This window comes from Bos javanicus, chromosome X, assembly GCF_032452875.1.
Source record: "Bos javanicus breed banteng chromosome X, ARS-OSU_banteng_1.0, whole genome shotgun sequence".
NCBI lineage: Eukaryota > Metazoa > Chordata > Mammalia > Artiodactyla > Bovidae > Bos > Bos javanicus.
Window position 1 is genome coordinate 58,553,645 of NC_083897.1, and position 22,009 is coordinate 58,575,653.

At 42.3% G+C, this 22,009-nt stretch overlaps 1 protein-coding gene across 1 annotated transcript in view; it reads left to right on the forward strand.

Annotated features, from left to right (window-relative positions):
• VSIG1 (V-set and immunoglobulin domain containing 1) overlaps positions 1–21,706 on the forward strand; it is a 33,295-nt gene extending 11,589 nt beyond the window's left edge. The window contains exons 2-7 of the mRNA XM_061409394.1: positions 3,879–4,042; positions 11,826–12,024; positions 18,416–18,571; positions 18,957–19,076; positions 19,402–19,549; positions 20,348–21,706. Coding sequence (XP_061265378.1) covers positions 3,879–4,042; positions 11,826–12,024; positions 18,416–18,571; positions 18,957–19,076; positions 19,402–19,549; positions 20,348–20,663 — 1,103 coding nt within the window. The 3' untranslated portion in view covers positions 20,664–21,706. The remainder of the gene's footprint in view (positions 1–3,878; positions 4,043–11,825; positions 12,025–18,415; positions 18,572–18,956; positions 19,077–19,401; positions 19,550–20,347) is intronic.
• Positions 21,707–22,009: the final 303 nt, after the last annotated feature.

Sequence of the window (22,009 nt, forward strand, 5' to 3'; positions counted from 1 at the left end):
TTAATGTCCATGGTTTCTGCAGTGATGGCCCCTCTTTTATTAGTAATTATATACTTTGTATTTTTTTCTTAGTTAGCCTAACTAGAGCCTTATCAATTTTCTTTATCTTTTCAGATAACCAGTTTTGGTTTCATTGGTTTTGTCCATTTATTTCCTGTTTTCAGTTTCATTGATTTCTACTCTAATTTTCATTATTTCTTTTCTTCTGCTTACTTTGAATTTAATATATTCCTAAATTTTTTTTAATTTTATGGAAATATAGTTGATTTACAATGTATTACTTTCTGTTGTACAGCAAAGTTATTCAGTTATACATATATATGCTTTTTCATATTCTTTTCCATTATGGTTTATCACTGGATACTGAGTATAGCTCCCTGTGCTATACAGTAAGACCTTATTGTTTATTACTCTTCCTTTTCTAGTTTCCTAAGGAACAAGCTCAGATGATTGATTTTAGAGCTTTCACATTCAGTGTTGTAAATCTTCCTCTAAGCACTGTTTTGGCGGCATATCATAAATTTTGATAAGTTGTATTTTCATTTTCATCTAGTTAAAAATATTTAAAAATTTCTCCTGAGATTTCTTCTTTGACCCATATGTTATTTAGAAGCATGCTGTTTAATCTCCTAGTATTTTGGGACTTTCAAGTAATCTATTCTGTTATTGATTTCTGCTTTATTTTCATTGTGATCTGAGAGCAGATAGTGTTTGATTTCTGTTCTTTTAAAATTGTTAAGGTCTGCCTTATGGCCCACAATGTGGTCTGTCTTGGTAAGTTTTCATAGTGTTTTTTAAAATTAATTAATTAATTTTAATTGGAGGCTAATTACTTTACAATATTGTGGTGGTTTTTGCCATACATCTACATGAATCAGCCATGGATGTACATGTGTTCCCACCATCCTGAACCCCCCTTCCTCCTCCCTGCCCACCCCATCCCTCCAGATTGTCCCAGAGCACCAGCTTTGGGTACCCTGCTTCATGCATAAAATTTGAATCGGTCATCTATTTTACATATGGTAATATACATGTTTTGTTTCAATGCTATTCTCAAAGTACATCTCTTTGTGCAGGTGGGCTTCCCAGGTGGTGCTCGTGGTAGAGAACCCACCTGCCAGTACAGGAGACATAAGAGATGTAGGTTTGATCCCTGGGTAGAGAAGATCCCCTGGAGGATAGCATGGCAACACACTCCAGTATTCTTGCCTGGAGAATCCTATGGACAGAGGACTGTATAGAGCTTCTCCATCTTTGGCTGCAAAGAATATAATCAATCTGATTTCGGTGTTGACCATCTGGTGATGTCCATGTGTAGAGTCTTCTCTTGTGTTGTTGGAAGAAGGTGTTTGCTATGACCAGTGCATTCTCTTGGCAAAACTCTATTAGCCTTTGCCCTGCTTCATTTCATACTCCAAGGCCAAATTTGCCTGTTACTCCAGGTGTTTCTTGACTTCCTACTTTTGCATTCCAGTCCCCTATAATGAAAAGGACATTTTTTTGGGGTATTAGTTCTAAAAGGTCTTATAGGTCTTCATAGAACCGTTCAGCTTCTTCAGCGTTACTGGTCGGGGCATAGACTTGGATTACTGTGATATTGAATGGTTTGCCTTGGAAACGAACAGAAATCATTCTGTCATTTTTGACATTGCATCTAAGTACTGCATTTCAGACTCTTTTGTTGATCATGATGGCTACTCCATTTCTTCTAAGGGATTCCTGCCCACAGTAGTAGATATAATGGTCATCTAACTTAAATTCACCCATTGCAGTCCATTTTAGTTCGCTGATTCCTAGAATGTCAACGTTCACTCTTGCCATCTCCTGTTTGACGGTTTCCAATTTGCCTTGATTCATGGACCTGACATTCCAGGTTCCTATGCAATATTTCTCTTTACAGCATCGGACCTTGCATCTATCACCAGTCACATCCACAACTGGGTATTGTTTTTGCTTTGGCTCCATCCCTTCATTGTTTCTGGAGTTATTTCTCCACTGATCTCCAGTAGCATATTGGGCACCTACCGACCTGGGGAATTCCTCTTCCAGGATCCTATCATTTTGCCTTTACATACTGTTCATGGGGTTCTCAAGGCAAAAATACTGAAGTGGTTTGCCATTCCCTTCTCCAGTGGACCACATTCTGTCAGACCTGTCCACCATGACCCACACATCTTGGGTGGCCCCACATGGCATGGCTTAGCTTCATTGAGTTAGACAAGGCTGTGGTCCATGTCATCAGATTGGCTAGTTTTCTGTGATTATGGTTTCAGTGTGTCTGCCCTCTGATGCTCTCTCGCAACACCTACTGTCTTAATTGGGTTTCTCTTACCTTGGATGTGGGGTATCTCTTCACGGCTGCTCCAGCAAAGCACAGCCGCTGCTCCTTACCTTGACGAGGGTTATTTCCTCACGGCCGCCCCTCCTGACCTTGAACCTGGAGTAGCTTCTGTTGGCCCTCCTGCACCCATGCAGCCATTGCTCCTTGGACGCGGGGCAGCTCCTCTCAGCTGCCACCCCTGATCTTGCCCCTGACCCGTAGCTCCTCTAGGCCACTCCTGTGTCATCGCAGCCTGGCACTCTTGGCTGCGATGGACCACGCAGAAGCATGGCTGAGAGGAGCTACTCCTCGCCTCGCACCTATAACCCCCTATAGTTATAGGAAAACTATAGAGAAAATTAAATGAAATAAAGTCTGTTTTTTTTTAAAAAGTTGATAAACTTCTAACAAGATTGGTAAAAATAAAAAGAGATAAGACACAAATTGTCAATATCAGAAATGAAATATGGGGTATCACTATATATCCTGCAGTCATTAAAAATACAATAAGGGAATACTATAAGGAACTTTATTCACTTATTTGATGACTTAGAAGAAATGGATCAATTCCTCAAAAACAACAAAGTACTAAAACTCACTCAATATAAGATGTATTGTCTGACTATCTCTATAATCATTAAGGAAATTGAATTCATAATTTAAAAACCTCCTGGAAAAGAAATCTCCAGGCCTAGATACTTTCACTGTACAATTCTACCAAATGTTTAAAAAATAATTAACAATTTTATACAATTTTTTTCCAAAAAATAGAAGAAGAGGAGGGAACATCTCAAACTTGTTTTTGAGACTAGTATTAACTGGATACAAAAACCAGACAAAGACATACAAAAATATTATGAACATAATTTTGATCTTGTGCCTACGTTAAGTTCCTCAGTTGTGTCTGACTTTGCGACCCCGTGGACTGCCAGACTGTTCTGTCCATGGAATTTTCCAGGAAAGAACACTGGAGTGGGTTGTCATTTCCTCCTCCAGGGGACCTTCCCAACCCAGGGGTCAAACCTGCATCTCCTGCATTGGCAAGTGGATTCTTTACCACTGTGGATCTTGTAGCCTCCCTAAAATGGTCTTGGGGCTAGGATAACCAACTCATTTAGTTTTCTTGGGACTTTCCTGGTTTAAGCACTAAAAAGTCCTAGCAAAACCAGCATTGCTTGCTCAAGACTTACCTGGTTTTAAAACTGAATGTGCCACATCCAAGGAACTTCATCAGCCCTGGGCCAACAGCATTGGTTGTTCTCAATATTCATGGACTTTTTGGGTCTCTGGACAACACTTTAAGAACTTCCATGTCAGGCCATACTCACACAGAAGAAATTCTCAGTTCAGTATTGTTAACTCACCACTGCATAGGAGTTGAAGATCTTCACACTGTAATTAGTTAGAAATTCTCCTACCCCATGCCAGTTGCTTGCTTGACTTTCAGACATGGTTCATTCTACATTCTCCTCAAGATGTCATTGAAAGTGCTTTGTAATGAAAAAATATCACTAGAATGTGAAGGTGTACCATTGTTTTTTGATGATTATCTTTTCAGGTCAAGTTAATGGAGTGCAAGTGACCATCCCAGACAGTTTTGTGAATGTGACTGTTGGATCTGATGTCACTCTCATCTGCACCTACGCCACCACTGTGGCCTCACTGAACAAACTCTCCATTCAGTGGACATTCTTCCATAAGGAGGCGTCACAACCAGTTTCTGTAAGAACTTTTTCCCCATGAACTATTCCCCTTCAGTAGTTCTGACATAAACGGTTGGGGTCAGTGTGTGAAGAAGGAATGGTAAGCCAGTGGCAACAGGAGCAGAGCCTCAAATACTAGAAGTTTGGAGATAGCTGTTTAGGGAAGATCGTCATCTAAGTGACAGCCTTTGTCCTCTCCTCATATTTAGTTATGGCCTGTGACCTCCACTCTGTGTAGGTCAGCATCAAGTATATCATGTATTCTAGAGTAGGCAGGAAGGGTCTTTCTTAGGTGAAATGAGCAGTAGTTCTCAAAGGGCTTCTCCCCCCTCCATATCTCTCCCTGTTATTTTCAGAAAACCCTGGTTCAAATGTGTGTCCTAGTTGATCTGCAGATCTCTGTGAAACTTAATATCTGGACGCTGCTTGTTGAGTGAGCTAGCTCATTGTGCCAGACTGAGTCCTAATAGAATGAGACTCTCTACATGGGTCAGTAAGGGCAAAGTAGTAATGAACCCTGGGGAATCAGAGGCAGCTGGAGGCTAGAGGATAAGGGACTGGAAGGGAGGCTAGGGTCTGGGTAAGAGGTAACTGGGGGAGGGTGGATGAAAGTCAGAGGAGGATGATTCTACTTGCAAGTTGCCTATTCCTAGATTTTTTTTTTTTTTCATCTGGCCTTAAGGGTAATTCCTTCTTTAAATCAGTCTAAAGACTAAAATGAATATACTCAAAAGTGTGTGGTTTATGTGTGTGTGTTGGGGGAGGGGGCATATGTGTGCACATTGATGCATGTGAGTGTGCAAGCATACATGCTAATACATATCCCTTGAGGGGGAAAAATCTGTAGCTTTCATCACATTTTCAAAAGGATGTATGATCCAAAACAAGGAGTTCAGAGAAGAGACAAATCAGTGTGGTTTGGATATAGTTGAGTTGGGCCTTGAAGGAAAGCAAGGGTGGTGATGATAGAAGATAGGGAGAGAAGGAAGTTGAGAGGGCTGGAGGAAGCCCAAGGGTGGAGGTGGAGAAGAAGGAGCGCCAGTGTCACTTCAGCCATCACTGAGCTTTTGGAGGTGCTGACTCCTCTTTGTACCAAAGGTCCTGAACATTTGTTCAGCAGGAAACATCGTTCAAGAGGAGACTCTATCAGTGCCACCCTCTAGTCAAAGTTCAACAGTTTTGTTCAGTACTGGTTACCTTAGACGGGCTTCTCTGGTGGCTCAGATGGTAAACAGCCTGCCTGCGATACAGGAGACCTGGGTTTGATCCCTGGGTCGAGAAGATCCCCTGGAGAAGGGAATGGCAACACACTACAGTATTCTTGCCTGGAGAATTCTGTGGACAGAGGAGCCTTATGGGCTACAGTCCATGGGGTCACACAAGTATTTGAATCACTCTGTGCCTCTCTTCAAACTACAGTAGAACAGTAATATTCTTCTACATGGGCAGTATACCTTGTAGCATTCAGTCCTCAGATCCACCCACTTCTGCTCAAACACAGCACAGCCCATGCTTTAATACTGAGAAAAAGGCAGTCAGTCAGTGTCTAAAACTGGTGCATGCAAGAGATGCTTGGGGAAGATGTAGTTGGACCTCTCAGGCAGTAACACCTGTACCACTGGACCCGCTCATTGTTTGGAGTCTCTAGGCTAGTGGCACCAGATTTTCAAAGTGGGATAGGAGGGTCAGAGTTTGGTAAAAATTGAGATCAGCACAAGCCCCTGGCAGAGGTGAGACAATCTTTTTTTTTTGGCTGTGATGAGTCTTCATTGCTGTATGGGCCTTTTCCCTAGTTGCAATGAGCAGGGGCTACTCTTCGTTGCAGTATGCAGGCTTCTTGCAGTGGCTTCTCTTGTTGCGGAGCATGGGCTCTAGGGTGTGAGGGCTTCAGTAGCTGCAGCGCGTGGGCTCCATAGTCGCAGCTCCTGGGCTCTAGAGTACAGGCTCAATAACTGTGGTGCACAGGCATAGTTGCTCCACAGCATGTGGGATCTTCCCAGATCAGGGATCCATCCCATGTCTCTTGCATTGGGAGGCAGATTCTTTACCACTGAGCCACCAGGGAAGCCTTGAGACAGTCTTGAGTTTGCTTTCTCATGCCTATGTCTGGAATTCCTTTCATCTTCCTCTAAAAGTTTCAGGCTCTATTGCTGCCTTGAGCAGGGCAGTGGTCAACTCTTGCAATAAGCTCATCTTCTGCTCCCCGAAGATCATTGTATTAAAGGAGCAGTTGACTCCAAGACCTAGTACTTCTCAGCACCCAGGGGAGAATATTATCTCCTAGGGACTACCTCCTCCATGGGGTTCCTTTGTGAATAGAGGCTATGGAAGTATTCCATAAGTCTTCTGACCAGGTGCCAGGATATTCATTTGTTGTTTGTTGTTGTTCAGTCACTAAGTTGTGTCCAACTCTTTGCGACCCCATGGACTGCAGCATGCCAGGCTTCCCTGTCTTTCACTATCTCCCAGAGTTTGCTCAAACTCATGTCCATTGAGTTGGTGATACCATCCAACCATCTTGTCCTCTGCTGCCCCCTTCTCCTCCTGCCCTCAGTCTTTCCCAGCATCAGTGTCTTTTCCAATGAGTTGACTTTTCGCATCAGGTGGCCAAAGGATATTCATTAGCATGGTCTTTCTTTTAGAGAAGCCCTCCTTTCAGAAGACATGGACAGATTCAGATAGTCAGTTCCTCAGCAAGAGTCACAGCTGAAGACTCTAGACCCCAGAACAGGCAGGCTAGCTTGGAAGTTTTGGTTCCCTTATTATGAATGGCTGCCTCTTCATTCAGCTAGTCACTGGAAAAATTATTAATACAGGGACCTCACCTGCCCATGAAGGACAGGCATGGAACCTACTTAGCATGAGTCTCTCAAACAACACATACTCATCTAGAATAGCCACAGTGGAAGAAACCCTGTGCCATCTTCATTTCTCTAACACCCATATAATGTGAACAACTTCTTTCTAGAACCTAGTATCATTGTACTCCATGGCTGCTTGGATTCTTCTAGCTTGGCCTCTACAGATAGTATTATATCCAATGCTTTTCAACTATTGGTGAAGTGAGGGTGCTTAATCTCCTTAGGAGCACATTTGAAAATGAGCAAACTGTTGGTCTAATTGTTATAAATGGGAATCACAACTGATGCTTAGTAGATGGTGTCTAGAGAGACCCACACAGGAAAGAATCGTCTGCCCCAAATGCCAGTGTGGCTCCCATTGAGAAATATTCCAGCTTCTTCCCTTCCCAGCACCCCTCCCAATCAAATTTTTTCTTTTCAGTGTCCCATTTACTCAGATGTCTATTAATACTAAATCTGATAAATTAATGTAATGCTAAGGTGTTAAGGACTGGTGATCATTTACTTTGTTCTCTCTCACAAAAAACCATTTAAGCAGAAACCTTCCGTGACTTACAGAAACAGTTCAATTGGTGGGTGTCTCAGGCACATGGCAGGCTGGGAAGGGAGTGGTTTGGAACAGGCAAGCCTTCCTTTTGGTGTTATATTCCTTCCATGTGCAATCCCAGCCTCCTTCAGTAGTCTAGAGAAAATTCTAGGGTTGAGACCATCATTACTCTACATTCCTCTTCTCCTATGGTTAGTGCCTTTATGAGCAGAGCAGAAAAGGAAGAAGCTGGAAGGGAAAGAATGGATGGTTTGCTGTGGACTTGCACATTTCCAAAAGGAACCCACAAAAGCAGCTCTGGAAGCTAAAGGCATTTATTAGCTCAGACTCAGACTCAAACAGAAAGCAGACTGAATTCTTTCAACCCTTCTTGTTCATATTCCAACTTCTAGTTAGAGAGCCGTGTCACAAAGCTGAGGGGAAAATTCTTTTTGGACAAATCTGGCTCCCAGCTGCACAGCCTTATGTGAATAGGAGCTTGGCACAGGAGGAAGAGAAAGGCTGTTATTGCAGCTGGCATCCATTGAAGGCATCATGTGGTGAACCCACTCAGCATGGGAAACATCATGCCAATGAACAGCAGTGATTGGAAGGAGAAGGTTTGGGCTGGAGAAGGTGATGGAATGGCCCCAAAAGGGTAGGGTGGCCTGGAAGTCATCTTCCTGGTCCAACGCAGGCGTGTGAGTGCCATGTTCATGGATTCAAGGGACTTGGGAGGTCTGGATTCTAGGTCTGACTACCAAGTGTGTGACCTTGGGATGATCACTTCTTCTTATGGGGCCTCTGTGTCCTTTCCTGTAGTAGAAGAGGATGAATCAGAGGTTGCAGACTGGCAGCCTCTGGGCCCTATTTGGCCAGTGGATGCATTGGTCGGCCAGCCCAGTATTTTGTTTATTTGCACAGTTTGAAAGCCTTGTTTGTTCTGGCTCTGCAGTTCACCACAGTCTCTACTATCCTCCATGATCTTACTACTACCCACCAACCCCTCCCAGCTAGTTCCCATATTTCCAGTATCCAGCTGGTTCCTGAAGGCTCCTCTGCCTTAGCAACCATGAGCTGAGTTATCTCTTTGTGCTGTTATGTCTCCATAATCAGCCTCTAACATCACCATGGGGCAGGCAGAGAGGACCCTGGGGGGAAAGTAGGGCATTCTCCTGTGAACACAGCCACAAAAGGCAAGTGGCCAAAAAATGAACAAGTGCCACTTAAGGGAATACATGGATGTGTGTTCTCAGGGCAGACTTGCCACCCCCCATCATCACCCCCAAAGGATGTGGCCTGTTTAACAGCCATGGCTTTTCCTGGACCTCAATTTGTTTGATCTCTAAATTGACAATATACTTTCCTTGAAAAGTGTACAAGCCTCACAGGATCATGAGCCAGGCTTTGGCCATTGTTCAGCTTTGATTTTTAAAAGAATTATTCTTTTGTGGAAAATGGAACCAAGTTGCAGTTCCTTCCTGTGTGATTAGATAAGTAGTTTCAGGAAAGCATTTCATTTTCTTTCTTCACAAGGACGATATGCCAGTGTGGACTTCTCCTAACAGAAAGCCCCTCCACCTGTGTGTCTAGGTGGAGGGGTTAGCCCTGGGGACTTTCCTTCTCACACAGCACCCTGAGGCCAGGGCCTTTCCCTTTTATGTGTCCATTGTTACACCTCTTTACCTCTGCTTCCATTCCAGACATCTTCAGTAATATTTGTGGGAGCACAGAATTTATTAGGCTACAGTGTGAGGAGCTAGGATCGAAGGGTTGGTGAAGGTCCTTTTTTCAGGGAAGTTACAAATCTAGGGCCTCATGACTTATTTGCTCATTGATACATGGCCAAACCATGAAACTCTGACATGTGGCTTCTTTTCATGTCCTAGTCTTGACCTAAAACACAGTCTCTTGGCCCCCTACTCTCTGTAGAAATAAAGTCCTTTCCCCTACATCTTCTGGGACTTACTGCAGGCTGTAAGCAGGACTGATGTTTCTCATTGTGATGTCATCAAGCCTCAATATAAAACAGGCTGACCAACCCCCCAGTCTTCCTGGTAGCAGGGGAAGCGGCCAGATACCTAAGCTGCAAAGGGCTTCCTTGATAGACCACAGGCTGCATTCCAGGTAATTGTCTGCAGGGCCACAAATTGTTAATTAGAAAGTAAATAAGGCCAGGCTGGCTAGTGAAATGGAAAGCCGGATATCTTGGATGTCAACTCACTTAAAGGAAATAGAACTTTGACTAGTTGAACTTCCTCCTGCCCCACTTGAATACCTTAGGTTACACTGACTGACCAGTTTGTAAGTCAAACAAGACCCCTCTGGGGCAAGAGTTTATGATTTCAGTAGGTATGAATGGACAAATTGACTTATAAATGGCTCTTTCAGGGCACGAAAGAAAGCTAGATGATGTTAGAGAACCACAGGAGAGAAGTTGCTTTCTCCTTAAAGATATTCTTTTCTTTGAATTTTCCATCAGACTCTCCCTTTCTGCTTTAGTTTAAAACCTTACTTGCTTTTTCACTGAAAGAATACATTTGAATTTATGTAGACAATATCTTTTGGTTTTCTGATTGCCTTCCCTGTCTCATTAGCCTGTTAATGTAAAGAATGCTGGACAAGGAAATTGAAGAACTGGGTTCTAGACATGACTTAGCTGTTAATTTTGTGTGTCTTTTTTTAAACCTCTCTAGGCTTCAATCTCTTCTATAAAGTGAGAAGAATGAATTAAATGAACCATAAGTCTCTTCTAGTAGATTTTATTAAATATTAATTGCCAGTGGACTAGGGAAATCCCAGTTTATTGAATAATGCAAAACAATCACTGGAATCATAGACATTTATATTAAACTAACTAAGTGTGTACATAGACTGTGTATTATGAAGGGACCTCCGGGATCACCTAATCCAGTGATTCCTAAGCTTTAGTCTATTCATGTCTCATCTTCATGATTTTTGTCATTATTTGTGTATTACCAGCACTAGTAATTGTTTAATGTTGTCTATATTGACATTTGGGTGGGGGGGCACACTGTGAGGTTTGCGAGATCTTAGTTACCTGACCAGAGATTGAACCTGGGCCACTCAGCAGTTAAAAGTACTGAGTTCTAACCACTGGACTGCCAAAGAATTCCCTGACTTGGTTTTTTAAAGTCTTAAAAACATCTGCCTTAGTTTCACTGTAACCAGTAACATCCATGAATTCACAGATTTGATGTGTTTGATATGTCTCTAATACACATTATATTTTTAAGTTTCCAATTATTTACCACACCTAAAATCAACTTGTGTACCTATACTAGAATACATATCATACTTTAGAGAAGACTGCTCTGGTTCCTTGTTCAGATATGGAAACTAAACATTGAAGAGATTAAATGACTTTTTTTCTTACTGCAAAGCAGGTTGCCATGGAGACATGACCAGCAGCTACCTCTCCCATGTCATAATCAGAGGCCCAATCTAGCTAAAACCCAGGTCTTCTTATTCCTGGACCAGGCCTTTTTACATCACACTCTGCTGCTCCCATGGTTACCATTATGATTTAATATCCATGTTTTATAATACAGATGGGACTAGGATCAAGATATTTCTTAAATCTAGTTAATTATAATAATAATATATAAATCTTTATGACTTTGGGTGGGTCATTAGTCTCTGTACTTGAGTACCTGCCTTTATCTGAAAGCATTAATAATTCCATTTCTTCTTCCTGCCATGTGAGCTACTACCTTTCTAGATAGTAGCTACTGTTGACCACGCACTTCCTAGGCCCTTGACTAAGTGACTTTGCTTCATCCTCATACCACCACTATGAGAGGATGGGGCCACATGGTTTCTCAGGAGCCTCTCTGCTCTGAAATGTTATTCTTCTAACAAACAGAATGAATTCAGTTTTGCTTATGCAAAAGAATATGCGTGTTCAAAAGGAGCATGAATATTCTTTTAGAGGATCAGATACTCTAGATAAGCCCACTGGGTAAACTCAAGGCAAAGAAAGTTTATACAGTAGAATAAATGATGGTTTGGTTTCCCCATCAGACATTTGTGTCCTAAACAATGAGTTTCTTTCAGATAGACTCATCGGGGTGTATCTTGATCTCCTAGCCTAAGCTTAGGAGTTGAATCCTGTCAGCTCTGGCTGCCTGGAGACAGGCATACCTTTGTGCTCTGATGATATCATAGAGCTGCTTTGAGCACAAATGAGGCCACAACTGTGTACAGCCTTGAGAGACCTACAGTGTCCCGCTGAGCTGAGAAATCTTTGCCACAGGGGTCTTACCAGGGGTGGGAGGGGTGGGGGGATTCTAGTTAGCATCAAAGAAGGAAACATTGGATAGAGAGAAATTCCAAGTAGTTTATCCTAGCCTCAGACATTGTCCAGTTCTCATTTATGTCATTTTCTGTCCTAGATTTACTATTCTGAAGGTGGACAAGCTACAGCCATAGGAAAATTTAAAGATCGCATTGTAGGATCCAACACTTCAGGTAACGCATCCATCACCATCTCGCATATGCAGCCAGAAGACAGTGGCATCTACATCTGTGATGTTAACAACCCCCCCGACTTTTTCGGCAAAAATCAAGGCACCATCAGCGTCAGTGTGTTAGGTATGGACATTTTATCTTCTGCTTTTTCTCTTCTTGTTCTCAATTTAGGACAATGAATGAGCCAAGGCAGTGAGTTATGGTGCCAATTAAGTCCCAAGGGTGAATATCCTCCCTACTTCTTTTATTACCAGGAAAATAGAGACACACCACCAATCTAACCCACAGAGTAACACTGAAAAATCACTCACAAAACATGTTGAAACAGTTGTCAAACCAAACAGGGCTGCCACCATGACAGATAGCAATAGATGACCAAACCTCCTGGGTTCCTATCTCTGAAGGATGCAGTGAGAACAGACAGGACAACCCAGTCTCACTAAATGATCACTAGCAACTCTTTCAGTGAGAACCTCCAATTGAAGCCAGTCCTACACGGGGGTGACAGCTGTCAACTTGTGACCTCTCCTAAGCCAGCCACAATTCCCACTGTTAAATTATTCTTTGAAATAAAGGCAGAAAGGTTCTTTTCTAAAATATTAATGGTATTTGGAAAAAGGACCAGAGTTGATTCATTAATTTATACACAAATATTCATTATGTGACATGGAGCAAGTCATATCCATTCTTCAAATGAATTTGGAGTGGTTCATTTATGTGGTGTTTATTAAGTGCCTGCTTCGGGTCAGGAACCATGATAGAGGCATGGTTTCTGCTCTTGGGGAAGTTCACAATATTGGTGATTTTTAGGGCTCCTTCCAATCTCTGTCTGAGAGGACAGTGGGAGTTTTGCCCCTGTCTGTATTGCTTGCTGCTGCTGCTGCTAAGTCGCTTCAGCGACTCTGTACGACCCCAAGGATTCTCCAGGCTAAGAATACTGGAGTGGGTTGCCATTTCCTTCTCCAGTGCATGAAAGTGAAAAGTGAAAGTGAAGTCGCTCAGTTGTGTCCGACTCTTGGCCACCCCATGGACTGCAGCCCACCAGGCTCCTCCATCCATGGGATTTTCCAGGCAAGAGTACTGGAGTGGGGTGCCTTTGCCTTCTCCTCTGTATTACTTAGCAAGTCCTATCTGCAGGTCTTCACACGTGTGGATGGGAGGGAGGCAAGGGCTGTCAAACTTCACCCATTAACCAGTTGAGCTAAAGGCTCTCCCACTTTTATGTAACCTCAAGTGGAACTGGTCTAGCCATGGCTGCTCTTGAGCTGTGTACATCCACCCCTGGAAAAAAAGGAACTAGATCAAACCAGTGACAATAATTGAGTAGCTTGGAAAAACCTCAATTGGTAACAAGGTGCACACGGAGGAGGACTGTCCAGTATTGTCTGAGCTTGCTGCCCAAGTGATGCCAACAAAGAAACAACTCTTTACTGTGAGGCTTGCTACTGCATCTACTCACTTGGAAAAGAGGAAAAGATAATCAAGAGCTGATTTCTAGGAGCAAGGTAACTCCATCGTGTTCTTATTTCTGCTGCATCCTGTGCTAGGCTTTGGGGGTACAGGGGACAACAAGACAAGTATACATAAACCCTTTCCTGGGCGAGTTGATGTTCCAGATTGAAAGACTAGCCATATACATGGGAACTAAATGATGTGGAATAGATGCTAGCACATCAGCTCGGGAGTCAGAAGACCTAGGTTTTAGCTCTTACTTTGCTACTCACTGGCCTCAATGCTAGTCAGTTCACCTTTCTCTGGCCATTTTAAGATGAGTTGTAATTCCTGCCCTGTCATATTATTATGAGAATCAAATGATATATTGGAGATTCAGTGTTCACAGAATTTAAGGGATTAGTCCTCTACTATTTTTGTTACTCCCTGGCCCTGGGTTGTTTCTGACGAGAAACAAACTAAAGAAGCCAAGCCTCTTTTTTTTCTGAGCTTGGAATTAGCCCCGAGGTAAAGTTAGAGAGGGTGGTTAATATTCTTAAAGTTCAGAGAATTCCTAATGAACTTCCATAAGAAGTTGAGGGTTATTTCCCCTCTAAGTTTTTCTTTCCCAAGAGTCATGACCTTTCCTTAAGCCTCCAGTATCCAGGCAAGGTAAGAGACGGAAGACTCTGGATTTCTTTGGGAATTCTCAAAATCCCACTTTAATTAATTAGGCTAAGAACAAAGATGTTCTACAAATTTATGCTTTCTGGAAATTTTGAGACTGATAATTTTCTCTAAAAATTGCAGAGGCTGTTGGCAGTTCTCAAATTCTATTGCATATGAGTGCCTGTTCTGTCTGCCCTGACTGAGGGGTGGGGCATGGTGGGGGCAAGCATGTGCTTGCTAAGTCACTTCAATTGTGTCCGATTCTTTGTGACCCTATGGCCTGTAGCTCACCAGGCTCCTCTGTCCATGGGATTCTCCAGACAAGAATACTGGATTGGGTTACGCTGCCCTCCTCCAGGGGATCTTCCCAAGCCAGGGATTGAACCCACAACTCTTACATCTCCTGCATTAGCAGGCATGTTCTTTACCACTAGTGCCACCTGGGAAGCCCAGGCGAGCATGTAAGGGAGACCAAAAGAGGGAGGTATTGACATCTCCTTAAATATTGCTCTTCCTAGCAATGCATCTTTCAGAAACTTTGATAACCCAGTGGTAGACACAAACCCCATGCACTCACTCATTCATGTATATATTCATTTGGCACACCCTGAACAGATGTTCAGTCACTGTGGTAGGCAGTGGAGATGGAAAGATGTAAAAGATAGGCTCCAAGCCGTCCTAAAGTTGTAAGTATATAGTGGGGGAGGCAGATGTATCACATAAGCTTATAGTGGAGGGAGTAGAGGTGAGCTGGGAGATCGCAGAGGGAACTGGAGAAGGCTTCCTGGAGAAAGTGACTTCTGCAGTGAATGTTGAAGGATATGTAAGAGCATGTCAGGCAGAAGAGGGGCTGAGGTGGCAGAGTGCAGTTTAGGTGAAGGAAGCAGCAGTGCGCAAAGGACGAGGTGGTTTGCATGATCATTCATCTGAAAGACTTCTATTAGGTATGACAGCCTTGGAAAATGAATCTCTGAAAAATACCCAGCAGAAATTTGAATAATTACTTTGTATGCATTTGGAATGAACATCATCTTCCTTCTGCAATTTGGCATGTAAAAAGAAAATGATGAATTTAGGAAGGTTTGAGAACACACTGAAACATTTTCATTTATTTTCTGAGGTGAGCCTCTTCTTCCCACTGCAATTCTATTGAAAGCAATAAAGCTAAATGGTAGATCAGTGGCTTTGCCAGTAAAAATCCAAGTTCTGTCGGGGACTGTAACTGGATGAAATGTCAATTCAATCCTGAATCAGTAGTTTTAGAAAGTATATGGGTTTGGGATTTGGTTCAAAGTGATTCACTGAGTGTTTGGTTAATAAAAATGAAAGGAGAAAAATGTGTTCAGAAAAATATCTGGGTTTGATTCTGGGCTCAAGAAATGAATGCAAGTCATTCCAGGTTTTGGTCCATAATTAATTCAAGTCCTGGGGTCTGGCTTTGTGATGAAACACCCCCATTTAATTTTCTGTTCAAATTATTCTGTTCCACTGTAAAAGCTATAAAATTCACCATGTTTTTAAAAAGGCAGTATCTTTTAAAAAGGCAGTATCTAAATCTAGTGATAGTTGGATTTCTGGTTAAATAGCCTAGTTTATTTAGGGTAGGCAAATCCAAAGAATGAGCATAAGAAGGAAAGTTATGACCAACCTAGATAGCATATTAAAAAACAGAGACATTACTGTGCCAAAAAAGGTCCATCTGTTCAAGGCTATGGTTTTTCCAGTGGTCATGTATGGATGTGAGAGTTGGACTATAAAGAAAGCTGAGTGCTGTAGAATTGATGCTTTTGAACTGTGGTGTTGGAGAAGACTCTTGAGAGTCCCTTGAACTGCAAGGAAATCCAACCAGTCCATCCTAAAGAAGATCAGTCCTGAGTGTTCATTGGAAGGACTGATGTTGAGGCTGAAACTCCAATACTTTGTCCACCTGATGCAAAGAGCTGACTCATTGGAAAAGACCCTGATGCTGGGAAAGATTGAGGGCAGGAGGAGAAGGGGACAACAGAGGATGAGATGGTTGGATGGCATCATCGACTCGATGGACATGGGTTTGGGTGGACTCTGGGAGTTGGTGATGGACAGGGAGGCCTGGCATGCTGCAGTTCATGGCATCACAAAGTGTCAGACATGACTGAGCGACTGAACTGAACTAAAATGAATCCAAAGAGTTGTCTGCAGATGAGGAATCAATACCAGGAAAGAGAGAATAAAGAGCTAACCAGAAAACTACTCCTTTTAATTAAAAGATACCTGTTTAAAAGAAGGGATTGTACAACAGGCAATTGGTTTAAGAAGATATGGTACATATATACAATGGAATATTACTGAGCCATAAAAAGAGTGAAATACTGCTGGTTCCAGCAACGTGGATGGACCTAGAGAATATTATGCTTAGTGAAATAAATCCAACAGAGAAAGACAAATAGTGTATCTCACTTATATGTGGAATCTGAAAAATAGTACAAATGAATATATATGCAAAACAGACTCACAGACATAGAAAACAAACTACTGGCTATCAAAGGGAAGAGTGAAGGGGGAGGCACAGATTAGGGGTATGGGAGTAGCAGCTTCAAAATACTATATATAAAATAGATATGCAATAAGGATATACTGTATAACACAGAGGGAATTTATACCCATTATAATAACCTATAATGGAATAAAAATCTGCAAAAATACTGAATTACTATGTTGTGTACCCAAAACTATAACACAATATTTCAAATCAAGTATAGTGTAATAAGAAGGTATGGTGAAATTTTCAAACAGCTATAGTTGTATCCGTTTTTCTGCTCGTATGTATAGTGGTTTAGTGTCCGAGACTGGAAGGTTGTCAGTTGCAAGGTCAGAAATGTGGCAGCAGTGTTTATTCCTGCCTGTGGACAACAGCAATTCTACGTGTAAGATACCATATACATGATTTTATTTGTATAAACACAATATATTTGGATTAGCTGGAGGTCTTGTGCACATTTTACAGATGAATTAACTGAGGCTTGGCTATGTTAGGTTACTTGCCTAAATACATCTGGTGTAAAGCTGCAGACCCAGTGTTCAGTGTGGACTCAGAGCTGTGCTCTTAACTGCTGCCTCCCAAATAAGAGTCAGAGAGCTGGGCAGTCCGGAGCATTTACAGCCTAAGCCTAAGGGAGAGAATCTATGCCTTTGGAGTATCTTATACCCAAATTAATATAAGGCAGGTGACTGGGAAAGTATCGATTCAGATCCTTATCTGCATGTCAGACTGAGGTTAGAATAAGCTGTGAGCAGTAAGACAAGTGGCAAGAATCAGATTTTCAGCTTCCCACAGGACTTACCCTTAAGCATAGAAACTCAGCATAGCCCAAACTGACCTCATCTTTGCCCCTTCCTCCTCTTCACTCCTTCCCCAAACACCTGTTCCTCTTCTTGAGTTCTTTATCTCAGGGGGTGGCAAGATGGTGTACCCAGCTGTCCAAATCAGAAACCTGGGAGTCATCACTGAGCCCACCCTCTTCCTCATGCCACATATCCAAGCCCTCTGGACTTCTTAACACCTCTTGACTCTGTTTCCTTCCTCCCTTGCCTCATGCACTCCCGGAGTCAGAACAGTTCAGTTAGAATGATCATTGTGCTGCCCCGCACCTACTTAAATTCCTTCTGTGGACCCGCTGCTCTCAGGATAAAAAACGTGAAACACAAAGCCCCTGAAGCTCTGGTCTCCATTGCTCTCTAGCCTAATCTCTTACCACTCCCCCCACTCCATTTTAAAACTGTGTCAGAGGCACTTTTGAATTTCTGGTGCCTAGTTCAGTGTTGGGCACACAGGAGACACTCAAGTAAATGCTGTGGCATGAAGGATGAAACAAGATTTCAGTGCCTTGTGGCACACCCCTCCCCCACAATGGGTTTCCCCTCCCAGTGAGGGACACGGGCAAATTCAAACCTTCCATTGTGTATCACCACCAGGAGAATTAATGCCAAAAAACAACTCACAAAGGAAAAGAAAAATATGGCATTAATAAGACAATTTTTTTGGAAAAAAAGTGGTTATCTCAAAGTGTTTAATGTTCTCTTTTCCTTTAAAACCATGCTTCCAAAACATAACCTCTGTTCCTAGTTTAATGTTTGCTTACACTTGACTGTTTTAATAATGGCATATTTTAAGGCACAATATGGAAATTCATGGTTATGAATCTGACGAAGAGTCAGATGGAAGAGATGCTACTGGACTATTAATGGCCCAGTGACGAGAGAGGTCTTTGCACCTGAAGTGCTCTACTGCCATCTGGTGGTACAACTAGAAAACTGTCACAACAAGTTTTCTTAAGATTAAAAAAAAGTGTACATATTCTCCAAAATGAGAGTGAGGAAGTGGTACAGACTGACATTCATCATGCCTGATTTCTTACCCTTTGTCATCGCCTTACAGTCAAACCTTCTAAGCCCTTCTGCAGCATCCAAGGAATAGCAGAAACTGGCCATCCTATATCTCTTACTTGCCTTTCGGTGCTTGGAACACCTTCCCCTGTGTACTACTGGTATAAACTTGAAGGAAGAAACATTGTCCCAGTGAAAGAAAACTTCAGTAAGTATATATCTTTGCTGCGCCTGGCAAGGCCTGGCGTGTGGGCTTGGTTGACAGCATGTATATGTGACTGGCTGCTCGTCCTTAGAGCTCAGTCCTGTTTTTCTGGGAGGGAAATGTACAAAGAATGTCAGCCTGTCATCAAAATGATTGTCCTCTGGTCTTCTCCCCAACTTCTAAAAGTCAAGACCATTTTTAGCTTGCAGGTGGCGGGTATGGAGAAAATAGGCATGGTCCCAGATGGGAGTCTTAAGGAATCTAGTTGATCCATCTCCAGAAAGGGACGCCAATCTGAGGAAGTGGGTGGGCATTGGATGGTCTGCTCCATTCACATGATCTGTACCGACATACAGGATTTCAAAACACTATTTTCTGATATTGACAGACCCAGCCACCGGGATTTTGTTTATTGGAAACCTGACCACTTTTGAACAAGGTTATTACCAGTGCACCGCTATTAACATCCTTGGCAATAGTTCCTGTGAAATTGACCTAACTACTCCATGTAAGTGGATCATATAACTTTAACAGTTTCTCCTTAAGTATCCTGTGCCTGCCAATCAAGTCACTTAGAATTCTTTTTTAGTCCTTCCTGACTCTGGAGATTTTGGTGCTTTATTTATAGAATGATACGATGGACGACCATCCTAATATCTAATGCTTACATAATACTTCATATATGTAGAGTTCTAGGACTTTCCACGGTCCCAGCCTATACAAGGCACTATCCCACTATATGAATGCCCTGAATATTCCCCACTGGTCACAGATGCACGGGATGGGGCAGACACTGTGCTCCATTTTACTAACCAGCTGCTTGTATCCTCCAGATCCAGGAATTGGAATCATTGTTGGGGCCTTTGTGGGGACCCTGATAGGTGTCATCATCATCATCTCTGTGGTGTGGTTCGTGAGGCGTAAGGTAAAGGCAAAGGGGAAGGAAAGGAAGAGGAATTCTAAAACCACCACAGAACTCGAGTAAGACCTTACTTCTTCTGTCTTTCCTTGAATAGACATGTCTCAGGCCTATCTCTCTCAGTCAGCTCTTCCTAAGCACGCCTTTTAGCATAAGATAGAGGGCCATCTCTCTGCTCGCTCTCATTGCTTTATGAAAGAGCAGTGATGGCTATCATGTACTGGGTACTGTGTGCCAGACTCTGTTCTAAGCAATTTTATGTGTATCAACTCATTTACCTGTGACAACAGTCCTTTTAGGGCTAAGAAAATGTTTTAATATATTCATCTATTTGTCTTTCTATGAACAGGAAATAAAATACAATTTTTAATATTATTTTTTATGGAACAAGGGGTCAATAGACACAAAACTGCTGACAGCCCAGGCTCTTGCCCACTCTATTCTTCCTCATCAAATGTATATCACACATGTTCATTTGTTCTTCCCTCCATTTCTGTGCTTCCACAACTATGTATTGGGTACCAAGCAATTGCCAAGTATTGTGCTAGATGGAGTGGGTGCTAGAGAGGCACTGGAGCCATGGATTTGGCCCCCAACGATCATGTTAGATCTTTATACCCTTTCCTCCTGACATCAGTTTTCCTGCCTCTTAAACACTGGTTTGTTTCTCTTGACAGTATACTTATACAGTTAAGACCTAACCTTTCTGCACCCTAAATGGAGACCCATGGTCTGACAGTGAGTCAGACTATCAGAAATCACAGAGGTTTGGGACCTATGGTCACTGAGGCTACAGAGCCTATGGCTCCACATGAGATGTCAGACCCTAACTTGTTCTTGCCTGGGCCTTCTTCCCACAGACCAATGACAAAGATAAACCAAAGAACGGAGGGTGAGACAATGCCATGTGAAGATGCCATCCAACTTGAAGCCACCCTTCCGTCTTCCACCCATGAGACTGAGCCTAATGCTACCCTGGGGCCAGATCATGAGCCTATCCCCGAGCCTGAGCCTGCCTTGCAGCCTACTGTGGAGCCACCCTCTGGGCCTGAGCTTGTCCCCATGTCTGAGCTTGAGATCCAGCTGGAGCCAGAGCCTGCGCCCCAGCAGGAGCCCGAGCCCTTGATTGTAGATGAGCCATTTTGTGATGAGGAGAAGAAGGTGATTAAGCCATAGGCCAGCGGCCTGAGTCCAATGTTCATCACCAAGGAACCCATTAGTGGCATGTGGAATTGAGTTGACCTAACTAACTTCCCACCACCTGCCTCCATTCTGGCCAACCCTCTTCTAACATGGAGCTCTTACCATCAATCCAGAATAACTACTAAATAAACGCAAGGGTTCCTGCATTACCAGTCTAGAGTACTTAATTTCACTAACCTGTAAACACAATTAATGACAAGTGATTCTGAACTCAGTTGAAGGTGTTTTGCCACAACACCTGTGTCTTATTTCAGAAATCTTATTTCTCTATTTTTAGCTACTCTTTGGCATTCCACATGCACACATGACAAGGTGCCATTAACTGGATTCAATATTATTTCTTGGATTTGCTGTTATCAGAGCTTCCCTATTCATTTTCACATTGATCAGTACGAATTCACCAGCATTATCTCATAGACTGGGAAAAAAAATCCTTAAAATTCCAGAGAAGAAAGGGTACCTATTAATTACTACATACCATTTAAAACTAGGTCTTAAAATTAATGCTTCATTTATCGTATTAGATTTCCCAGAGAACCACTCTGCTATCCAATATCTGAGCACAGCAAAATTTTAAATTAAATCAACTTTTTAAATGCAAAATAATGTACAGGCAAACAATTCCAAATATAACTTTCTTTCAATGAATACAAAATGTTGATATCACAGGTAATGTACAATTTAGCTTTGAATGAGGTATTATGTTGTCTCACTGATGCTCTCTCTACTTTGGAAGGGCCAAACTAAATGAACACCTAAGATCTATCTTAGATAATCAGAACACATTAATTGTTTTACTGTTGGGATATTTCACATTAACAGAGAGATATCATTCTTGTGTAAATGCTAACTATTAACTAAAATGCATTCATATCACCTCTTCACCTGCTAAAAAGCTTTTCTATTGATTATATTTATCCACACTCCACTTTGAATAAATTTACACGTAGACTTTTTCATTTGTGTAATCAGATTTTAAATCTTTAAAATAATACTCAATAAAAATCTTACTTTAATGAGCCTAAGGTAAATCTTTTATGAATAATTTTATTGGTTTTAACTTTATGTATAATAAACTGCACCTATTTCAAGTGTTTTGATGTGTTTTGACAGATGTGTACACTTACGAATGCCTGCATACATGCTCACTTGATTCAGTCGCATCTGACTCTTTGCCACCCCATGGACAGAGGAGCCTGGTGGGCTCCCCCAGGCTCCTCTGTCCATAGGATTGCCCAGGCAAGAATACTGGAGTGGGTTGCCATTTCCTCCTCCAGGGGATCTTCCCGACCCCAGGATCAAACCTGTGTCTCCTGTGG